This window comes from Salmo salar, chromosome ssa06 (assembly GCF_905237065.1).
Source record: "Salmo salar chromosome ssa06, Ssal_v3.1, whole genome shotgun sequence".
NCBI classification, from domain to species: domain Eukaryota; kingdom Metazoa; phylum Chordata; class Actinopteri; order Salmoniformes; family Salmonidae; genus Salmo; species Salmo salar.
In genome coordinates this window covers 75,570,732-75,593,004 of record NC_059447.1, presented here as the reverse complement: position 1 = coordinate 75,593,004, position 22,273 = coordinate 75,570,732, and the positions used below count along the sequence as shown (strand labels likewise).

Here is a 22,273-nt window from a genome sequence, read left to right as displayed (position 1 = left end):
TAACCCTAACACCCCTAACCCTGACCCTGACCTGGGCTCCCAGGGGACTGATGGAGGTGTGCTGTACCCTGAGGGGAGCGAAGACGCTGCCAGTGGATGGTGCAGGTAATCCACACTCACACATAAGGACACATATATTATGCAGATAAACACACCACTTCTACCTTCAGAATTCCGCCTTTTATTTTCCTCTTTATCTGTCCTCTTGCTGTCTCTGTGTTTCTCTCTATTTTTTGCCCTGCTGTACCAATGTGGTGCCTAAATATTCCTTCTGCCTTTTCGCTGTTCTCTCCTCTCTCAATTCTATTCAATTTAAGGCGTTTTATTGGCATGGGAAACATATGTTAACGTTGCCAAAGCAAGTGAAATAGATAATAAACATAAGTGAAATAAACAATGAAAATGAACAGTAAACATTACACTCACAGAAGTTCCAAAAGAATAAAGACATTTCAAATGTCATATTATGTATATATACAGTGTTGTAATGATGTGCAAATAGTTAAAGTACAAAAAGGGAAAATAAATAAACATAAATATATGTATTTACAATGGTGTTTGTTCTTCAATGGTCGCCATTTTCTTGTGGCAACAGGTTACAAATATTTCTGCTGTGATGGCACACTGTGGTATTTCACCCAGTAGATATGGGAGTTTATCAAAATTGGGTTTGTTTTCAAATTCTTTGTGGGTCTGTGTAATCTGAGGCAAATATGTGTCTCTAATATGGTCATACATTTGGCAGGAGGTTAGGAAGTGCAGCTCAGTTTCCACCTCATTTTGTGGGCAGTGTGCACATAGCCCATCTTCTCTTGAGAGCCAGGTCTGCCTACGGCGGCCTTTCTCAATAGCAAGGCTATGCTCACTGAGTCTGTACACAGCATTCTAGTTTGCTCATTTTGCTCTGTCTGTCTGTCTGTCTGTCTGTCTGTCTGTCTGTCTGTCTGTCTGTCTGTCTGTCTGTCTGTCTGTCTGTCTGTCTGTCTGTCTGTCTGTCTGTCTGTCTGTCTGTCTGTCTGTCTGTCTGTCTGTCTGTCTGTCTGTCTGTCTGTCTGTCTGTCTGTCTGTCTGTCTGTCTGTCTGTCTGTCTGTCTGTCTGTCTGTCTGTCTGTCTGTCTGTCTCTCTCTCTCTCTCTCTCTCTCTCTCTCTCTCTCTCTCTGTCTCTCTGTCTGTTTGTCTGAGTCACCCCATGGCCTGGGTAGGGGGAAACGTTACCCGAAGAGCGAGGACAGCCAGGACAGTGCCTGTTCTGTAGTGCTGGACAGTCATAGCCAGCTAGCTAACATAGCATCCCTCTCTGTTTGAGCTGGGTGTTTGCGTAGGCTAAACTAACTAGCCTTATTCGCTAGATAAGTTAAAAAAATATATATAGTACCAAATGTAGCTATCTTCATTTTAGTCATTTAGCAGACACTCTTATCCAGAGCAATTTACAGTAGTGAATACATACATTTCATGTCATGCATTTTTTTTTGGTACTGGCCCCCCATGGGAATCAAACCCACAACCCTGGCATTGCACACAACATGCTGGCATTGCAAACACCATGCTCTACCAACTGAGCCACAGGGAAGACCACTATCTCTCTCTTTCTCTCTCTTGCTTCTCCTTAATTTTGGAAGAAATACATTTGTTTCAAACTGTTCAACTGTTGTCTTGCTCTCTCTTTGAGTGAGCTACTCACCACATTTGATGCAGTGCTAGCTAGCTATAACTTATTCTTTCAGTACTAGATTCATTCTCTGATCTTTTGATTGGGTGGACAACATGTCAGTTCATGCTGCAGGAGCTCTGATAGGCTGGAGGATGTCATAATGTCTGTGTAAGTCTATGGAAGGGGGTGAGAGCCAGGAGCCTCCTAGGTTTTGTATTGAAGTCATTGTACCCAGATGAGGATAAAAGCTAGCCGTCCTCCGGCTACCTACACCATGGTGCGACCCTACATTGGAAGATAGAAGTGTCTAGTAACGACGAGGCGATGAGGAAAGTCTATGACCCACTAGATGACAGTCACCATGAGACCTTCCTTAACTTGCACTTTCAAAAACTGGCTGAGCCCAGCAATATGGCTAAGAGAGAACACAGGCACACACTCACATTTTGTACGTAGAGGTGATATTTTACCCCTTAAACTATGGGTTGAAATGATTTGCCGCCTCCCCAGCGGAGCACAGCAGAGCTCTCAGTAGCAATATGTCAGCACCATTCCTGGCCAGAAGCTCAAACAACATGTAACGGGACAGACAAGGGATCCTTTAAAGGGAGATTCTCCTACTTACCCAGAGTCAGATCAACTTGTGGATACCATTTTTATGTCTCTACTTGCAGTATGAAGGAATTTAGAGGTAGATTTGTGAGCCAATGCTAACTGGCATTAGCGCAGTGACTGGAAGTCTACTGGTAAGGTAAAATACGCTGTGTCACATTAAGACATTATCACACATACTTCTTGAAGCGCATTTATACTTTCACATGTACGCAACAACAACAATGCTTTTTTTCATTGTCTAGAGTTGCGTTCACACTGCCTAGTACAGAACTGTACACTGTTACCAGGTGATGTTCCACTCTCTACAGGAGAATCCCTCTGTTTGCCAAAGCCCATGAGAGGGAGCAGAGGCCTTTGGTGTCCAAGGTGAGGCCCCTGATCGAGGGGGCACAGGGGAAGGGCCACGAAGACAGGGAGAGGTCCATGTCCCCAGGGAGAAAGCAGAAGGGGAGAAAGTAAGTAGCTATAGAGAGGATAAAAGACTCTTTACACAGGTTATTTGTTTTGTTGTAAAAAAGGTATAATATATTTGTAAAAAAGCATTATACAAAGGAAATGTGATTGATTGCTTGATTGATTGACTGAATTTATTGATATTTAAAAGTAGTAAGCTGCTCCAGCCGGATACATAAAAAAATGATCTAGGATAAAAACACAATAAAGGCTTATTTCCATTGTGGTCCTCATTTTTCAGCAAGATGACAGAAGGGCAAGACCGACACTACACATGCACTCAATGCAACTAAAACAACAACAATAGCAATTTACAACAATGGATTGTTGAAGCTTCTCTCCACGTGTCAGGCTGGAGGTGTGTGCTCCAGAGAGGGGCCCTGTGCTGCGCTTCCACCCCCAGAAGAAGAGGCCTCTTGGGGATCACCTGTGGAGGATGTCAAGCCCCCTGGACAGAGCTCCAGCCTTCCTGGACCGAGAAATGGTGGACTAGAAAAGTCCCAGTCTGCACAGAACCTGGCCACAGAGGGTGTTGCTCAGTTCCTCTGATGTTCAGTACAGCACATACAGTACATTCTACTACTGTAGGTAATAATAACCTAGCCTCAGAGGACGAGTACAACAGCTTCACAAGACACATGATCTTGGAGGTGATATTTGTAAACACCTGTCTAACACTGACATTCTGTCTAATTGACAGTAAGCAGTAAAATCATTGTACTTCTATCTAGCCAGTGTATTTCTACTTTACTGCTGCTCTACCCACCCGTAGCTCCCCGCTCCCCCAACCCCTCCAGTAATAGAGGAGAAAGTTTACATTAACTGACACTTTTGTGCAATGGAGTACTGATACTTTTCTCAACTGATCGTACTATTTGTCTTACTCTACTTGTGTTTCAGAATGGATGCTGAATGTCTATTTCTCCTGATTTTACTGATTTGATTTGATTTACTAGGATCCCTATTAGCCGACGCAAATGGCAACAGCTAGTCTTACTGGGGTCTGACACATAACGAAAAAGACAATACAGACAAAAGACTACAATTTACATAAATGTAAAAACATGAACATGTAGTATGTGTGTGTGCATCTATCAGTTACACGTACCTGCCATTAACGTGTGTGTGTGTGTGTGTGTGTGTGTGTGTGTGTGTGTGTGTGCGCGTGTGTGTGTGTTTTACACATACCTGTGAGTACATACAACAAGTAGGTCACATGGGGAGAGGCGTGGTGCCGTGAGGTGTTGCTTTATTTGTTTTTTGAACCCAGGTTTGCTGTTCACTTGCGCTATATAAGATGTGAGTTCTGTGCGCTCATGGCTCTGAATAATACTGTATGTTTCCTTGAATTTGTTATGTACCTGAGGACTGTGAAAAGACCCCTGGTGGCATGTCTGGTGGGGTAAGTGTGCGTGTCAGTGCTGTGTGTAAGTTGACAATACAAACAATTAGGAATTTCCAAAACAACGTTTGTTATAAAAACAAGAAGTGACGCAGTCAGTCTCCTCGATTCTTAGCCAAGAGAGAGAGGCATACATAGTATTAATATCAGCCTTCTGATTGTAATGGGATGTTAGTTGTGTGCATTGAATCCTGACAGTCAAGTCAGTCTTGATATTGCTGATATTGAGGTCTGATACAATAAAAGATGTAAAACTTCATTCAATTTAATGGTTTTATTTCGTACAATTTTTGTTATTTACTACCCCTGTAGGGCACTGAATGCCCTCATACGTAGACCTTCAGTGAATCAGTGTAATGCACTGTATCTACTGATACCTTGAGTCAGAAAGGCATCATAAGCATAAAGTATGTTTATTTACATAGACGTTCAACAGAAAATAGATATAAAATATTATACACATTTAAATGAAATGGCATTGCTTAATTCTTAGTCCTTCATACCTTGTAAATTTCACACATTTGCAAAAGGATAGTTTTTTTGTAGAGTTAGTGGGCATTAATGCAGTATTATGTTTGCAGCTCGTCACTATCATAATCATCACCATTATCACCATCATAATCAGAAAAAAGTTGCAAAGACTAACTGCAGATTGATGCCATGTTATGCATGTAGCCTATGCTGAGTGTTGTATAATATAGCGATGTCATGGGTATGGTTGTCATGGTATCGTGTCTACGTTGACAGAGGTGATGATGACATCATGGAGGATGTTGATGCGATCGATCTGGTTGAGTTCTCTGATGCGGTGTTTAAACTCAAACAGCTGAGTTCCGTTCACAGCCACCTTAAACTCGCCGGACGTAACCAAAATCTTCATCTGAAACACAGGACAGAAACACTGGTGGCCAGATTGTCTTTGCAAAATAACCTGGTTAGATAAAGGTCTGTGAAAGCTACATCTGACCACCTCTCAGACACTCAACTGTACATGGACTCAACAAAAGCTTTCATCAGAAAAATACAAATGATTGATGTAGAGGATATCAGACAGTGCTGATCTATAACCCACTTTAACTACTTTATCCCTGTATTCACCATTACTAGTAGAGAACTGGCCATTGGTAACATTAACAATAGAGATGTTAGTCAGCACAGTATTGGTTGTTAGTCAGTACAGTATAGGTTAGAATTGTTAGTCAGTACAGTATAGGTTGTTAGTCAGTACAGTATAGGTTAGAGTTGTTAGTCAGTACAGTATAGGTTGTTAGTCAGTACAGTATAGGTTAGAGTTGTTAGTCAGTACATTATAGGTTGTTAGTCAGTACAGTATTGGTTGTTAGTCAGTACAGTATAGGTTAGAGTTGTTAGTCAGTACAGTATAGGTTAGAGTTGTTAGTCAGTACAGTATAGGTTAGAGTTGTTAGTCAGTACAGTATAGGTTAGAGTTGTTAGTCAGTACAGTATAGGTTAGAGATGTTAGTCAGTACAGTATCGGTTAGAGTTGTTAGTCAGTACAGTATTGGATGTTAGTCAGTACAGTATAGGTTAGAGTTGTTAGTCTGAACAGTATAGGTTAGAGTTGTTAGTCAGTACAGTATAGGTTGTTAGTCTGAACAGTATCGGTTAGAGTTGTTAGTCAGTACAGTATAGGTTGTTAGTCAGTACAGTATAGGTTGTTAGTACAGTATAGGTTAGAGATGTTAGTCAGTACAGTATCGGTTAGAGTTGTTAGTCAGTACAGTATAGGTTAGAGTTGTTAGTCAGTACAGTATAGGTTGTTAGTCAGTACAGTATAGGTTGTTAGTCAGTACAGTATAGGTTAGAGATGTTAGTCAGTACAGGTTAGAGTTGTTAGTCAGTACAGTATAGGTTGTTAGTCAGTACAGTATAGGTTGTTAGTCAGTACAGTACAGGTTAGAGTTGTTAGTCAGTACAGTACAGGTTAGAGTTGTTAGTCAGTACAGTATAGGTTGTTCGTCAGTACAGTATCGGTTAGAGTCGTTAGTCAGTACAGTATAGGTTGTTAGGTATAGGTTGTTAGTCTGAACAGTATAGGTTAGGTTGTTAGTCAGTACAGTACAGGTTAGAGTTGTTAGTCAGTACAGTATAGGTTGTTAGTCAGCACAGTATAGGTTAGAGTTGTTAGTAAGTACAGTATAGGTTGATAGTCATAACAGTACAGGATAGAGTTGTTAGTCAGTACAGTATAGGTTAGAGTTGTTAGTCAGTAAAGTATAGGTTGTTAGTCAGTCCAGTATCGGTTAGAGTTGTTAGCCAGTACAGTATAGGTTAGAGTTGTTAGTCAGTACACTATCAGTTAGAGTTGTTAGTCAGTACAGTATAGGTTAGAGTTGTTAGTCAGTACAGTATAGGTTAGAGTTGTTAGTCTGTACAGTATAGGTTGTTAGTCATTACAGTATTGGTTAGAGTTGTTAGTCAGTACAGTACAGGTTGTTAGTCAGTACAGTAAAGGTTGTTAGTCTGAACAGTATCGGTTAGAGTTGTTAGTCAGTACAGTATAGGTTGTTAGTCAGTACAGTATAGGTTGTTAGTACAGTATAGGTTAGAGATGTTAGTCAGTACAGTATCGGTTAGAGTTGTTAGTCAGTACAGTATAGGTTAGAGTTGTTAGTCAGTACAGTATAGGTTGTCAGTCAGTACAGTATAGGTTGTTAGTCAGTACAGTATAGGTTAGAGATGTTAGTCAGTACAGGTTAGAGTTGTTAGTCAGTACAGTATAGGTTGTTAGTCAGTACAGTATAGGTTGTTAGTCAGTACAGTACAGGTTAGAGTTGTTAGGCAGTACAGTACAGGTTAGAGTTGTTAGTCAGTACAGTATAGGTTGTTCGTCAGTACAGTATCGGTTAGAGTCGTTAGTCAGTACAGTATAGGTTGTTAGGTATAGGTTGTTAGTCTGAACAGTATAGGTTAGGTTGTTAGTCAGTACAGTACAGGTTAGAGTTGTTAGTCAGTAGAGTATAGGTTGTTAGTCAGCACAGTATAGGTTAGAGTTGTTAGTAAGTACAGTATAGGTTGATAGTCATAACAGTACAGGATAGAGTTGTTAGTCAGTACAGTATCAGTTAGAGTTCTTAGTCAGTACAGTATAGGTTTGTTAGTCAGTCCAGTATAGGTTAGAGTTGTTAGCCAGTACAGTATAGGTTAGAGTTGTTAGTCAGTACACTATCAGTTAGAGTTGTTAGTCAGTACAGTATAGGTTAGAGTTGTTAGTCAGTACAGTATAGGTTAGAGTTGTTAGTCTGTACAGTATAGGTTGTTAGTCATTACAGTATTGGTTAGAGTTGTTAGTCTGTACAGTATAGGTTGTTAGTCTGAACAGTATAGGTTAGAGTTGTTAGACAGTACAGTACAAGTTGTTAGTCAGTATAGTATAGGTTGTTAGTCAGTATAGTATATGTTGTTAGTCAGTACAGTATAGGTTGTTAGTCAGTACAGTATAGGTTAGAGTTGTTAGTCAGTACAGTATAGGTTGTTAGTCAGTACAGTATAGGTTAGAGTTGTTAGTCAGTACAGTATAGGTTGTTAGTCAGTACAGTATAGGTTGTTAGTCAGCACAGTATCGGTTGTTAGTCAGTACAGTATCGGTTAGAGTTGTTAGTCAGTACAGTACAGGTTGTTACTCAGTACAGTATAGGTTGTTAGTCAGTACAGTATCGGTTAGAGTTGTTAGTCAGTACAGTATAGGTTGTTAGTCAGTATAGTATAGGTTGTTAGTCAGTACAGTATAGGTTGTTAGTCAGTACAGTATAGGTTGTTAGTCTGAATAGTATAGGTTAGAGTTGTTAGTCAGTACAGTATAGGTTGTTAGTCAGTACAGTATAGGTAAGAGTTGTTAGTCAGTACAGTATAGGTTGTTAGTCAGTACAGTATCGGTTAGAGTTGTTAGTCAGTACAGTATAGGTTGTTAGTCAGTACAGTATAGGTTGTTAGTCAGTACAGTATAGGTTGTTAGTCAGTACAGTATCGGTTGATTTTTAGTCAGTACAGTATCGGTTAGAGTTGTTAGTCAGTACAGTATAGGTTGTTAGTCAGTACAGTATAGGTTAGAGTTGTTAGTCAGTACAGTATAGGTTGTTAGTCAGTACAGTATAGGCTGTTAGTCAGTACAGTATAGGTTAGAGTTGTTAGTCAGTACAGTATAGGTTGTTAGTCAGTACAGTATAGGTTGTTAGTCAGTACAGTATAGGTTAGAGTTGTTAGTCAGTACAGTATAGGTTAGAGTTGTTAGTCAGTACAGTATAGGTTGTTAGTCAGTACAGTATAGGTTAGAGTTGTTAGTCAGTACAGTATAGGTTGTTAGTCAGTACACTATAGGTTGTTAGTCAGTACAGTACAGGTTAGAGTTGTTAGTCAGTACAGTATAGGTTAGAGTTCTTAGTCAGTAAAGTATAGGTTGTTAGTCAGTCCAGTATCGGTTAGAGTTGTTAGTCAGTACACTATCGGTTAGAGTTGTTAGTCAGTACAGTATAGGTTAGAGTTGTTAGTCAGTACAGTATAGGTTAGAGTTGTTAGTCAGTACAGTATAGGTTATTAGTCAGTACAATATCGGTTAGAGTTGTTAGTCAGTACAGTACAGGTTGTTAGTCAGTACAGTATAGGTTGTTAGTCAGTACAGTATAGGTTAGAGTTGTTAGTCAGTACAGTATATGATAGAGTTGTTAGTCTGTACAGTATAGGTTGTTAGTCAGTACAGTATTGGTTAGAGTTGTTAGTCAGTACAGTACAGGTTGTTAGTCAGTACAGTAAAGGTTGTTAGTCTGAACAGTATAGGTTAGAGTTGTTAGTCAGTACAGTATAGGTTGTTAGTCAGTACAGTATTGGTTAGAGTTGTTAGTCTGTACAGTATAGGTTGTTAGTCAGTACAGTATCGGTTAGAGTTGTTAGACAGTACAGTACAAGTTGTTAGTCAGTATAGTATAGGTTGTTAGTCAGTATAGTATAGGTTGTTAGTCAGTACAGTATAGGTTGTTAGTCAGTACAGTATAGGTTAGAGTTGTTAGTCAGTACAGTATAGGTTGTTAGTCAGTACAGTATAGGTTAGAGTTGTTAGTCAGTACAGTACTGGTTGTTAGTCAGTACAGTATAGGTTGTTAGTCAATACAGTATCGGTTGTTAGTCAGTACAGTATCGGTTAGAGTTGTTAGTCAGTACAGTACAGTTTGTTAGTCAGTACAGTATAGGTTGTTAGTCAGTATAGTATAGGTTGTTAGTCAGTACAGTATAGGTTGTTAGTCAGTACAGTATAGGTTAGAGTTGTTAGTAAGTACAGTATATGTTAGAGTTGTTAGTCTGTACAGTATAGGTTGTTAGTCAGTACAGTATGGATTAGAGTTGTTAGTCAGTACAGTACAGGTTGTTAGTCAGTACAGTAAAGGTTGTTAGTCTGAACAGTATAGGTTAGAGGTGTTAGTCAGTACAGTATAGGTTGTTAGTCAGTACAGTATTGGTTAGAGTTGTTAGTCTGTACAGTATAGGTTGTTAGTCAGTACAGTATCGGTTAGAGTTGTTAGACAGTACAGTACAAGTTGTTAGTCAGTATAGTATAGGTTGTTAGTCAGTACAGTATAGGTTGTTAGTCAGTACAGTATCGGTTAGAGTTGTTAGTCAGTACAGTATAGGTTGTTAGTCAGTATAGTATAGGTTGTTAGTCAGTACAGTATAGGTTGTTAGTCAGTACAGTATAGGTTGTTAGTCAGTACAGTACAGGTATTTAGTCAGTACAGTATCGGTTGTTAGTCAGTACAGTATCGGTTAGAGTTGTTAGTCAGTACAGTATAGGTTGTTAGTCTGTACACTACAGGGTGTTAGTCAGTACAGTATAGGTATTTAGTCAGTACAGTATCGGTTAGAGTTGTTTGTCAGAACAGTATAGGTTGTTAGTCAGTACAGTATAGGTTAGAGTTGTTAGTCAGTACAGTATAGGTTGTTAGTCAGTACAGTATAGGTTGTTAGTCAGTACAGTATCGGTTAGAGTTGTTAGACAGTACAGTACAAGTTGTTAGTCAGTATAGTATAGGTTGTTAGTCAGTATAGTATATGTTGTTAGTCAGTACAGTATAGGTTGTTAGTCAGTACAGTATAGGTTAGAGTTGTTAGTCAGTACAGTATAGGTTGTTAGTCAGTACAGTATAGGTTAGAGTTGTTAGTCAGTACAGTATAGGTTGTTAGTCAGTACAGTATAGGTTGTTAGTCAGTACAGTATCGGTTGTTAGTCAGTACAGTATCGGTTAGAGTTGTTAGTCAGTACAGTATAGGTTGTTAGTCAGTATAGTATAGGTTGTTAGTCAGTACAGTATAGGTTGTTAGTCAGTACAGTATAGGTTGTTAGTCTGAATAGTATAGGTTAGAGTTGTTAGTCAGTACAGTATAGGTTGTTAGTCAGTACAGTACAGGTATTTAGTCAGTACAGTATAGGTTGTTAGTCAGTACAGTATCGGTTGTTAGTCAGTACAGTATCGGTTAGAGTTGTTAGTCAGTACAGTATAGGTTGTTAGTCAGTACAGTATAGGTTAGAGTTGTTAATCAGCAAAGTATAGGTTGTTAGTCAGTACAGTATAGGTTAGAGTTGTTAGTCAGTACAGTATAGGATGTTAGTCAGTACAGTATAGGTTGTTAGTCAGTACAGTATAGGTTAGAGTTGTTAGTCAGTACAGTATAGGTTAGAGTTGTTAGTCAGTACAGTATAGGTTGTTAGTCAGTACAGTATAGGTTAGAGTTGTTAGTCAGTACAGTATAGGTTGTTAGTCAGTACACTATAGGTTAGAGTTGTTAGTCAGTACAGTATAGGTTAGAGTTGTTAGTCAGTACAGTATAGGTTGTTAGTCAGTACAGTATAGGTTAGAGATGTTAGTCAGTACAGGTTAGAGTTGTTAGTCAGTACAGTATAGGTTGTTAGTCAGTACAGTACAGGTTAGAGTTGTTAGTCAGTACAGTATAGGTTAGAGTTCTTAGTCAGTAAAGTATAGGTTGTTAGTCAGTCCAGTATCGGTTAGAGTTGTTAGTCAGTACACTATCGGTTAGAGTTGTTAGTCAGTACAGTAAAGGTTAGAGTTGTTAGTCAGTACAGTATAGGTTAGAGTTGTTAGTCAGTACAGTATAGGTTATTAGTCAGTACAATATCGGTTAGAGTTGTTAGTCAGTACAGTACAGGTTGTTAGTCAGTACAGTATAGGTTGTTAGTCAGTACAGTATAGGTTAGAGTTGTTAGTCAGTACAGTATAGGTTAGAGTTGTTAGTCTGTACAGTATAGGTTGTTAGTCAGTACAGTATTGGTTAGAGTTGTTAGTCAGTACAGTACAGGTTGTTAGTCAGTACAGTAAAGGTTGTTAGTCTGAACAGTATAGGTTAGAGTTGTTAGTCAGTACAGTATAGGTTGTTAGTCAGTACAGTATTGGTTAGAGTTGTTAGTCTGTACAGTATAGGTTGTTAGTCAGTACAGTATCGGTTAGAGTTGTTAGACAGTACAGTACAAGTTGTTAGTCAGTATAGTACAGGTTGTTAGTCAGTATAGTATAGGTTGTTAGTCAGTACAGTATAGGTTGTTAGTCAGTACAGTATAGGTTAGAGTTGTTAGTCAGTACAGTATAGGTTGTTAGTCAGTACAGTATAGGTTAGAGTTGTTAGTCAGTACAGTACTGGTTGTTAGTCAGTACAGTATAGGTTGTTAGTCAATACAGTATCGGTTGTTAGTCAGTACAGTATCGGTTAGAGTTGTTAGTCAGTACAGTACAGGTTGTTAGTCAGTACAGTATAGGTTGTTAGTCAGTATAGTATAGGTTAGAGATGTTAGTCAGTACAGTATATGTTAGAGTTGTTAGTCTGTACAGTATAGGTTGTTAGTCAGTACAGTATGGGTTAGAGTTGTTAGTTAGTACAGTACAGGTTGTTAGTCAGTACAGTAAAGGTTGTTAGTCTGAACAGTATAGGTTAGAGGTGTTAGTCAGTACAGTATAGGTTGTTAGTCAGTACAGTATTGGTTAGAGTTGTTAGTCTGTACAGTATAGGTTGTTAGTCAGTACAGTATCGGTTAGAGTTGTTAGACAGTACAGTACAAGTTGTTAGTCAGTATAGTATAGGTTGTTAGTCAGTACAGTATAGGTTGTTAGTCAGTACAGTATCGGTTAGAGTTGTTAGTCAGTACAGTATAGGTTGTTAGTCAGTACACTATAGGTTAGAGTTGTTAGTCAGTACAGTATAGGTTAGAGTTGTTAGTCAGTACAGTATAGGTTGTTAGTCAGTACAGTATAGGTTAGAGATGTTAGTCAGTACAGGTTAGAGTTGTTAGTCAGTACAGTATAGGTTGTTAGTCAGTACAGTACAGGTTAGAGTTGTTAGTCAGTACAGTATAGGTTAGAGTTCTTAGTCAGTAAAGTATAGGTTGTTAGTCAGTCCAGTATCGGTTAGAGTTGTTAGTCAGTACACTATCGGTTAGAGTTGTTAGTCAGTACAGTAAAGGTTAGAGTTGTTAGTCAGTACAGTATAGGTTAGAGTTGTTAGTCAGTACAGTATAGGTTATTAGTCAGTACAATATCGGTTAGAGTTGTTAGTCAGTACAGTACAGGTTGTTAGTCAGTACAGTATAGGTTGTTAGTCAGTACAGTATAGGTTAGAGTTGTTAGTCAGTACAGTATAGGTTAGAGTTGTTAGTCTGTACAGTATAGGTTGTTAGTCAGTACAGTATTGGTTAGAGTTGTTAGTCAGTACAGTACAGGTTGTTAGTCAGTACAGTAAAGGTTGTTAGTCTGAACAGTATAGGTTAGAGTTGTTAGTCAGTACAGTATAGGTTGTTAGTCAGTACAGTATTGGTTAGAGTTGTTAGTCTGTACAGTATAGGTTGTTAGTCAGTACAGTATCGGTTAGAGTTGTTAGACAGTACAGTACAAGTTGTTAGTCAGTATAGTATAGGTTGTTAGTCAGTATAGTATAGGTTGTTAGTCAGTACAGTATAGGTTGTTAGTCAGTACAGTATAGGTTAGAGTTGTTAGTCAGTACAGTATAGGTTGTTAGTCAGTACAGTATAGGTTAGAGTTGTTAGTCAGTACAGTACTGGTTGTTAGTCAGTACAGTATAGGTTCTTAGTCAATACAGTATCGGTTGTTAGTCAGTACAGTATCGGTTAGAGTTGTTAGTCAGTACAGTACAGGTTGTTAGTCAGTACAGTATAGGTTGTTAGTCAGTATAGTATAGGTTGTTAGTCAGTACAGTATAGGTTGTTAGTCAGTACAGTATAGGTTAGAGTTGTTAGTCAGTACAGTATATGTTAGAGTTGTTAGTCTGTACAGTATAGGTTGTTAGTCAGTACAGTATGGGTTAGAGTTGTTAGTTAGTACAGTACAGGTTGTTAGTCAGTACAGTAAAGGTTGTTAGTCTGAACAGTATAGGTTAGAGGTGTTAGTCAGTACAGTATAGGTTGTTAGTCAGTACAGTATTGGTTAGAGTTGTTAGTCTGTACAGTATAGGTTGTTAGTCAGTACAGTATCGGTTAGAGTTGTTAGACAGTACAGTACAAGTTGTTAGTCAGTATAGTATAGGTTGTTAGTCAGTACAGTATAGGTTGTTAGTCAGTACAGTATCGGTTAGAGTTGTTAGTCAGTACAGTATAGGTTGTTAGTCAGTAAACTATAGGTTAGAGTTGTTAGTCAGTACAGTATAGGTTAGAGTTGTTAGTCAGTACAGTATAGGTTGTTAGTCAGTACAGTATAGGTTAGAGATGTTAGTCAGTACAGGTTAGAGTTGTTAGTCAGTACAGTATAGGTTGTTAGTCAGTACAGTACAGGTTAGAGTTGTTAGTCAGTACAGTATAGGTTAGAGTTCTTAGTCAGTAAAGTATAGGTTGTTAGTCAGTCCAGTATCGGTTAGAGTTGTTAGTCAGTACACTATCGGTTAGAGTTGTTAGTCAGTACAGTAAAGGTTAGAGTTGTTAGTCAGTACAGTATAGGTTATTAGTCAGTACAATATCGGTTAGAGTTGTTAGTCAGTACAGTATCGGTTGTTAGTCAGTACAGTATAGGTTGTTAGTCAGTACAGTATAGGTTAGAGTTGTTAGTCAGTACAGTATAGGTTAGAGTTGTTAGTCTGTACAGTATAGGTTGTTAGTCAGTACAGTATTGGTTAGAGTTGTTAGTCAGTACAGTACAGGTTGTTAGTCAGTACAGTATTGGTTAGAGTTGTTAGTCTGTACAGTATAGGTTGTTAGTCAGTACAGTATCGGTTAGAGTTGTTAGACAGTACAGTACAAGTTGTTAGTCAGTATAGTATAGGTTGTTAGTCAGTATAGTATAGGTTGTTAGTCAGTACAGTATAGGTTGTTAGTCAGTACAGTATAGGTTGTTAGTCAGTACAGTATAGGTTAGAGTTGTTAGTCAGTACAGTATATGTTAGAGTTGTTAGTCTGTACAGTATAGGTTGTTAGTCAGTACAGTATGGGTTAGAGTTGTTAGACAGTACAGTACAAGTTGTTAGTCAGTATAGTATAGGTTGTTAGTCAGTATAGTATAGGTTGTTAGTCAGTATAGTATAGGTTGTTAGTCAGTACAGTATAGGTTGTTAGTCAGTACAGTATAGGTTAGAGTTGTTAGTCAGTACAGTATAGGTTGTTAGTCAGTACAGTATAGGTTAGAGTTGTTAGTCAGTACAGTACTGGTTGTTAGTCAGTACAGTATAGGTTGTTAGTCAATACAGTATCGGTTGTTAGTCAGTACAGTATCGGTTAGAGTTGTTAGTCAGTACAGTACAGGTTGTTAGTCAGTACAGTATAGGTTGTTAGTCAGTATAGTATAGGTTGTTAGTCAGTACAGTATAGGTTGTTAGTCAGTACAGTATAGGTTAGAGTTGTTAGTCAGTACAGTATATGTTAGAGTTGTTAGTCTGTACAGTATAGGTTGTTAGTCAGTACAGTATGGGTTAGAGTTGTTAGTTAGTACAGTACAGGTTGTTAGTCAGTACAGTAAAGGTTGTTAGTCTGAACAGTATAGGTTAGAGGTGTTAGTCAGTACAGTATAGGTTGTTAGTCAGTACAGTATTGGTTAGAGTTGTTAGTCTGTACAGTATAGGTTGTTAGTCAGTACAGTATCGGTTAGAGTTGTTAGACAGTACAGTACAAGTTGTTAGTCAGTATAGTATAGGTTGTTAGTCAGTACAGTATAGGTTGTTAGTCAGTACAGTATCGGTTAGAGTTGTTAGTCAGTACAGTATAGGTTGTTAGTCAGTATAGTATAGGTTGTTAGTCAGTACAGTATAGGTTGTTAGTCAGTACAGTATAGGTTGTTAGTCAGTACAGTACAGGTATTTAGTCAGTACAGTATCGGTTGTTAGTCAGTACAGTATCGGTTAGAGTTGTTAGTCAGTACAGTATAGGTTGTTAGTCAGTACAGTATAGGGTGTTAGTCAGTACAGTATAGGTATTTAGTCAGTACAGTATCGGTTAGAGTTGTTAGTCAGAACAGTATAGGTTGTTAGTCAGTACAGTATAGGTTGTTAGTCAGTACAGTATAGGTTGTTAGTCAGTACAGTATAGGTTAGAGTTGTTAGTCAGTACAGTATAGGTTAGAGTTGTTAGTCAGTACAGTATAGGTTGTTAGTCAGTACAGTATAGGTTAGAGTTGTTAGTCAGTACAGTATAGGTTGTTAGTCAGTACACTATAGGTTAGAGTTGTTAGTCAGTACAGTATAGGTTAGAGTTGTTAGTCAGTACAGTATAGGTTGTTAGTCAGTACAGTATAGGTTAGAGTTGTTAGTCAGTACAGTATAGGTTGTTAGTCAGTACAGTATTGGTTGTTAGTCAGTACAGTATAGGTTAGAGTTGTTAGTCAGTACAGTATAGGTTAGAGTTGTTAGTCAGTACAGTATAGGTTAGAGTTGTTAGTCAGTACAGTATAGGTTAGAGATGTTAGTCAGTACAGTATAGGTTAGAGATGTTAGTCAGTACAGTATCGGTTAGAGTTGTTAGTCAGTACAGTATTGGATGTTAGTCAGTACAGTATAGGTTAGAGTTGTTAGTCTGAACAGTATAGGTTAGAGTTGTTAGTCAGTACAGTATAGGTTGTTAGTCTGAACAGTATCGGTTAGAGTTGTTAGTCAGTACAGTATAGGTTGTTAGTCAGTACAGTATAGGTTGTTAGTACAGTATAGGTTAGAGATGTTAGTCAGTACAGTATCGGTTAGAGTTGTTAGTCAGTACAGTATAGGTTAGAGTTGTTAGTCAGTACAGTATAGGTTGTTAGTCAGTACAGTATAGGTTGTTAGTCAGTACAGTATAGGTTAGAGATGTTAGTCAGTACAGGTTAGAGTTGTTAGTCAGTACAGTATAGGTTGTTAGTCAGTACAGTATAGGTTGTTAGTCAGTACAGTACAGGTTAGAGTTGTTAGTCAGTACAGTACAGGTTAGAGTTGTTAGTCAGTACAGTATAGGTTGTTCGTCAGTACAGTATCGGTTAGAGTCGTTAGTCAGTACAGTATAGGTTGTTAGGTATAGGTTGTTAGTCTGAACAGTATAGGTTAGGTTGTTAGTCAGTACAGTACAGGTTAGAGTTGTTAGTCAGTACAGTATAGGTTGTTAGTCAGCACAGTATAGGTTAGAGTTGTTAGTAAGTACAGTATAGGTTGATAGTCATAACAGTACAGGATAGAGTTGTTAGTCAGTACAGTATAGGTTAGAGTTGTTAGTCAGTAAAGTATAGGTTAGGTGTTAGTCAGTCCAGTATCGGTTAGAGTTGTTAGCCAGTACAGTATAGGTTAGAGTTGTTAGTCAGTACACTATCAGTTAGAGTTGTTAGTCAGTACAGTATAGGTTAGAGTTGTTAGTCAGTACAGTATAGGTTAGAGTTGTTAGTCTGTACAGTATAGGTTGTTAGTCATTACAGTATTGGTTAGAGTTGTTAGTCAGTACAGTACAGGTTGTTAGTCAGTACAGTAAAGGTTGTTAGTCTGAACAGTATCGGTTAGAGTTGTTAGTCAGTACAGTATAGGTTGTTAGTCAGTACAGTATAGGTTGTTAGTACAGTATAGGTTAGAGATGTTAGTCAGTACAGTATCGGTTAGAGTTGTTAGTCAGTACAGTATAGGTTAGAGTTGTTAGTCAGTACAGTATAGGTTGTCAGTCAGTACAGTATAGGTTGTTAGTCAGTACAGTATAGGTTAGAGATGTTAGTCAGTACAGGTTAGAGTTGTTAGTCAGTACAGTATAGGTTGTTAGTCAGTACAGTATAGGTTGTTAGTCAGTACAGTACAGGTTAGAGTTGTTAGGCAGTACAGTACAGGTTAGAGTTGTTAGTCAGTACAGTATAGGTTGTTCGTCAGTACAGTATCGGTTAGAGTCGTTAGTCAGTACAGTATAGGTTGTTAGGTATAGGTTGTTAGTCTGAACAGTATAGGTTAGGTTGTTAGTCAGTACAGTACAGGTTAGAGTTGTTAGTCAGTACAGTATAGGTTGTTAGTCAGCACAGTATAGGTTAGAGTTGTTAGTAAGTACAGTATAGGTTGATAGTCATAACAGTACAGGATAGAGTTGTTAGTCAGTACAGTATAGGTTAGAGTTCTTAGTCAGTAAAGTATAGGTTGTTAGTCAGTCCAGTATCGGTTAGAGTTGTTAGCCAGTACAGTATAGGTTAGAGTGTTAGTCAGTACACTATCAGTTAGAGTTGTTAGTCAGTACAGTATAGGTTAGAGTTGTTAGTCAGTACAGTATAGGTTAGAGTTGTTAGTCTGTACAGTATAGGTTGTTAGTCATTACAGTATTGGTTAGAGTTGTTAGTCTGTACAGTATAGGTTGTTAGTCAGTACAGTATCGGTTAGAGTTGTTAGACAGTACAGTACAAGTTGTTAGTCAGTATAGTATAGGTTGTTAGTCAGTATAGTATATGTTGTTAGTCAGTACAGTATAGGTTGTTAGTCAGTACAGTATAGGTTAGAGTTGTTAGTCAGTACAGTATAGGTTGTTAGTCAGTACAGTATAGGTTAGAGTTGTTAGTCAGTACAGTATAGGTTGTTAGTCAGTACAGTATAGGTTGTTAGTCAGTACAGTATCGGTTGTTAGTCAGTACAGTATCGGTTAGAGTTGTTAGTCAGTACAGTACAGGTTGTTAGTCAGTACAGTATATGTTGTTAGTCAGTACAGTATCGGTTAGAGTTGTTAGTCAGTACAGTATAGGTTGTTAGTCAGTATAGTATAGGTTGTTAGTCAGTACAGTATAGGTTGTTAGTCAGTACAGTATAGGTTGTTAGTCTGAATAGTATAGGTTAGAGTTGTTAGTCAGTACAGTATAGGTTGTTAGTCAGTACAGTACAGGTATTTAGTCAGTACAGTATAGGTTGTTAGTCAGTACAGTATCGGTTAGAGTTGTTAGTCAGTACAGTATAGGTTGTTAGTCAGTACAGTATAGGTTGTTAGTCAGTACAGTATAGGTTGTTAGTCAGTACAGTATAGGTATTTAGTCAGTACAGTATCGGTTAGAGTTGTTAGTCAGTACAGTATAGGTTGTTAGTCAGTACAGTATAGGTTAGAGTTGTTAGTCAGTACAGTATAGGTTGTTAGTCAGTACAGTATAGGCTGTTAGTCAGTACAGTATAGGTTAGAGTTGTTAGTCAGTACAGTATAGGATGTTAGTCAGTACAGTATAGGTTGTTAGTCAGTACAGTATAGGTTAGAGTTGTTAGTCAGTACAGTATAGGTTAGAGTTGTTAGTCAGTACAGTATAGGTTGTTAGTCAGTACAGTATAGGTTAGAGTTGTTAGTCAGTACAGTATAGGTTGTTAGTCAGTACACTATAGGTTGTTAGTCAGTACAGTACAGGTTAGAGTTGTTAGTCAGTACAGTATAGGTTAGAGTTCTTAGTCAGTAAAGTATAGGTTGTTAGTCAGTCCAGTATCGGTTAGAGTTGTTAGTCAGTACACTATCGGTTAGAGTTGTTAGTCAGTACAGTATAGGTTAGAGTTGTTAGTCAGTACAGTATAGGTTAGAGTTGTTAGTCAGTACAGTATAGGTTATTAGTCAGTACAATATCGGTTAGAGTTGTTAGTCAGTACAGTATAGGTTGTTAGTCAGTACAGTATAGGTTGTTAGTCAGTACAGTATAGGTTAGAGTTGTTAGTCAGTACAGTATATGTTAGAGTTGTTAGTCTGTACAGTATAGGTTGTTAGTCAGTACAGTATTGGTTAGAGTTGTTAGTCAGTACAGTACAGGTTGTTAGTCAGTACAGTAAAGGTTGTTAGTCTGAACAGTATAGGTTAGAGTTGTTAGTCAGTACAGTATAGGTTGTTAGTCAGTACAGTATTGGTTAGAGTTGTTAGTCTGTACAGTATAGGTTGTTAGTCAGTACAGTATCGGTTAGAGTTGTTAGACAGTACAGTACAAGTTGTTAGTCAGTATAGTATAGGTTGTTAGTCAGTATAGTATAGGTTGTTAGTCAGTACAGTATAGGTTGTTAGTCAGTACAGTATAGGTTAGAGTTGTTAGTCAGTACAGTATAGGTTGTTAGTCAGTACAGTATAGGTTAGAGTTGTTAGTCAGTACAGTACTGGTTGTTAGTCAGTACAGTATAGGTTGTTAGTCAATACAGTATCGGTTGTTAGTCAGTACAGTATCGGGTTAGAGTTGTTAGTCAGTACAGTACAGTTTGTTAGTCAGTACAGTATAGGTTGTTAGTCAGTATAGTATAGGTTGTTAGTCAGTACAGTATAGGTTGTTAGTCAGTACAGTATAGGTTAGAGTTGTTAGTCAGTACAGTATATGTTAGAGTTGTTAGTCTGTACAGTATAGGTTGTTAGTCAGTACAGTATGGATTAGAGTTGTTAGTCAGTACAGTACAGGTTGTTAGTCAGTACAGTAAAGGTTGTTAGTCTGAACAGTATAGGTTAGAGGTGTTAGTCAGTACAGTATAGGTTGTTAGTCAGTACAGTATTGGTTAGAGTTGTTAGTCTGTACAGTATAGGTTGTTAGTCAGTACAGTATCGGTTAGAGTTGTTAGACAGTACAGTACAAGTTGTTAGTCAGTATAGTATAGGTTGTTAGTCAGTACAGTATAGGTTGTTAGTCAGTACAGTATCGGTTAGGTTGTTAGTCAGTACAGTATCGGTTAGGTTGTTAGTCAGTATAGTATAGGTTGTTAGTCAGTACAGTATAGGTTGTTAGTCAGTACAGTATAGGTTGTTAGTCAGTACAGTACAGGTTTAGTCAGTACAGTATCGGTTGTTAGTCAGTACAGTATCGGGTTAGGTTGTTAGTCAGTACAGTATAGGTTGTTAGTCTGTACACTACAGGGTGTTAGTCAGTACAGTATAGGTATTTAGTCAGTACAGTATCGGTTAGAGTTGTTTGTCAGAACAGTATAGGTTGTTAGTCAGTACAGTATAGGTTAGAGTTGTTAGTCAGTACAGTATAGGTTGTTAGTCAGTACAGTATAGGTTGTTAGTCAGTACAGTATCGGTTAGAGTTGTTAGACAGTACAGTACAAGTTGTTAGTCAGTATAGTATAGGTTGTTAGTCAGTATAGTATAGGTTGTTAGTCAGTACAGTATAGGTTGTTAGTCAGTACAGTATAGGTTAGAGTTGTTAGTCAGTACAGTATAGGTTGTTAGTCAGTACAGTATAGGTTAGAGTTGTTAGTCAGTACAGTATAGGTTGTTAGTCAGTACAGTATAGGTTGTTAGTCGGTACAGTATCGGTTGTTAGTCAGTACAGTATCGGTTAGAGTTGTTAGTCAGTACAGTATAGGTTGTTAGTCAGTACAGTATAGGTTGTTAGTCAGTACAGTATAGGTTGTTAGTCAGTACAGTATAGGTTGTTAGTCTGAATAGTATAGGTTAGAGTTGTTAGTCAGTACAGTATAGGTTGTTAGTCAGTACAGTACAGGTATTTAGTCAGTACAGTATAGGTTGTTAGTCAGTACAGTATCGGTTGTTAGTCAGTACAGTATCGGTTAGAGTTGTTAGTCAGTACAGTATAGGTTGTTAGTCAGTACAGTATAGGTTAGAGTTGTTAATCAGTACAGTATAGGTTGTTAGTCAGTACAGTATAGGTTAGAGTTGTTAGTCAGTACAGTATAGGATGTTAGTCAGTACAGTATAGGTTGTTAGTCAGTACAGTATAGGTTAGAGTTGTTAGTCAGTACAGTATAGGTTAGAGTTGTTAGTCAGTACAGTATAGGTTGTTAGTCAGTACAGTATAGGTTAGAGTTGTTAGTCAGTACAGTATAGGTTGTTAGTCAGTACACTATAGGTTAGAGTTGTTAGTCAGTACAGTATAGGTTAGAGTTGTTAGTCAGTACAGTATAGGTTGTTAGTCAGTACAGTATAGGTTAGAGATGTTAGTCAGTACAGGTTAGAGTTGTTAATCAGTACAGTATAGGTTGTTAGTCAGTACAGTACAGGTTAGAGTTGTTAGTCAGTACAGTATAGGTTAGAGTTCTTAGTCAGTAAAGTATAGGTTGTTAGTCAGTCCAGTATCGGTTAGAGTTGTTAGTCAGTACACTATCGGTTAGAGTTGTTAGTCAGTACAGTAAAGGTTAGAGTTGTTAGTCAGTACAGTATAGGTTAGAGTTGTTAGTCAGTACAGTATAGGTTCTTAGTCAGTACAATATCGGTTAGAGTTGTTAGTCAGTACAGTACAGGTTGTTAGTCAGTACAGTATAGGTTGTTAGTCAGTACAGTATAGGTTAGAGTTGTTAGTCAGTACAGTATAGGTTAGAGTTGTTAGTCTGTACAGTATAGGTTGTTAGTCAGTACAGTATTGGTTAGAGTTGTTAGTCAGTACAGTACAGGTTGTTAGTCAGTACAGTAAAGGTTGTTAGTCTGAACAGTATAGGTTAGAGTTGTTAGTCAGTACAGTATAGGTTGTTAGTCAGTACAGTATTGGTTAGAGTTGTTAGTCTGTACAGTATAGGTTGTTAGTCAGTACAGTATCGGTTAGAGTTGTTAGACAGTACAGTACAAGTTGTTAGTCAGTATAGTATAGGTTGTTAGTCAGTATAGTATAGGTTGTTAGTCAGTACAGTATAGGTTGTTAGTCAGTACAGTATAGGTTAGAGTTGTTAGTCAGTACAGTATAGGTTGTTAGTCAGTACAGTATAGGTTAGAGTTGTTAGTCAGTACAGTACTGGTTGTTAGTCAGTACAGTATAGGTTGTTAGTC

At 37.9% G+C, this 22,273-nt stretch overlaps 1 protein-coding gene across 6 annotated transcripts in view; it reads right to left on the bottom strand.

Moving 5' to 3' along the window:
* Positions 1-4,384: 4,384 nt before the first annotated feature.
* LOC106608077 (galectin-3) overlaps positions 4,385-22,273 on the bottom strand; it is a 28,842-nt gene continuing 10,953 nt past the window's right edge. For 4 of the 6 annotated variants that reach the window (XM_014205765.2, XM_014205770.2, XM_014205766.2 and 1 more), the window contains one exon: positions 4,385-5,005. In XM_014205765.2, coding sequence (XP_014061240.2) covers positions 4,847-5,005 — 159 coding nt within the window. In that variant the 3' untranslated portion in view covers positions 4,385-4,846. The remainder of the gene's footprint in view (positions 5,006-22,273) is intronic. The other 2 variants (XR_001329373.2, XR_001329375.2) reach the window with 1 other exon arrangement.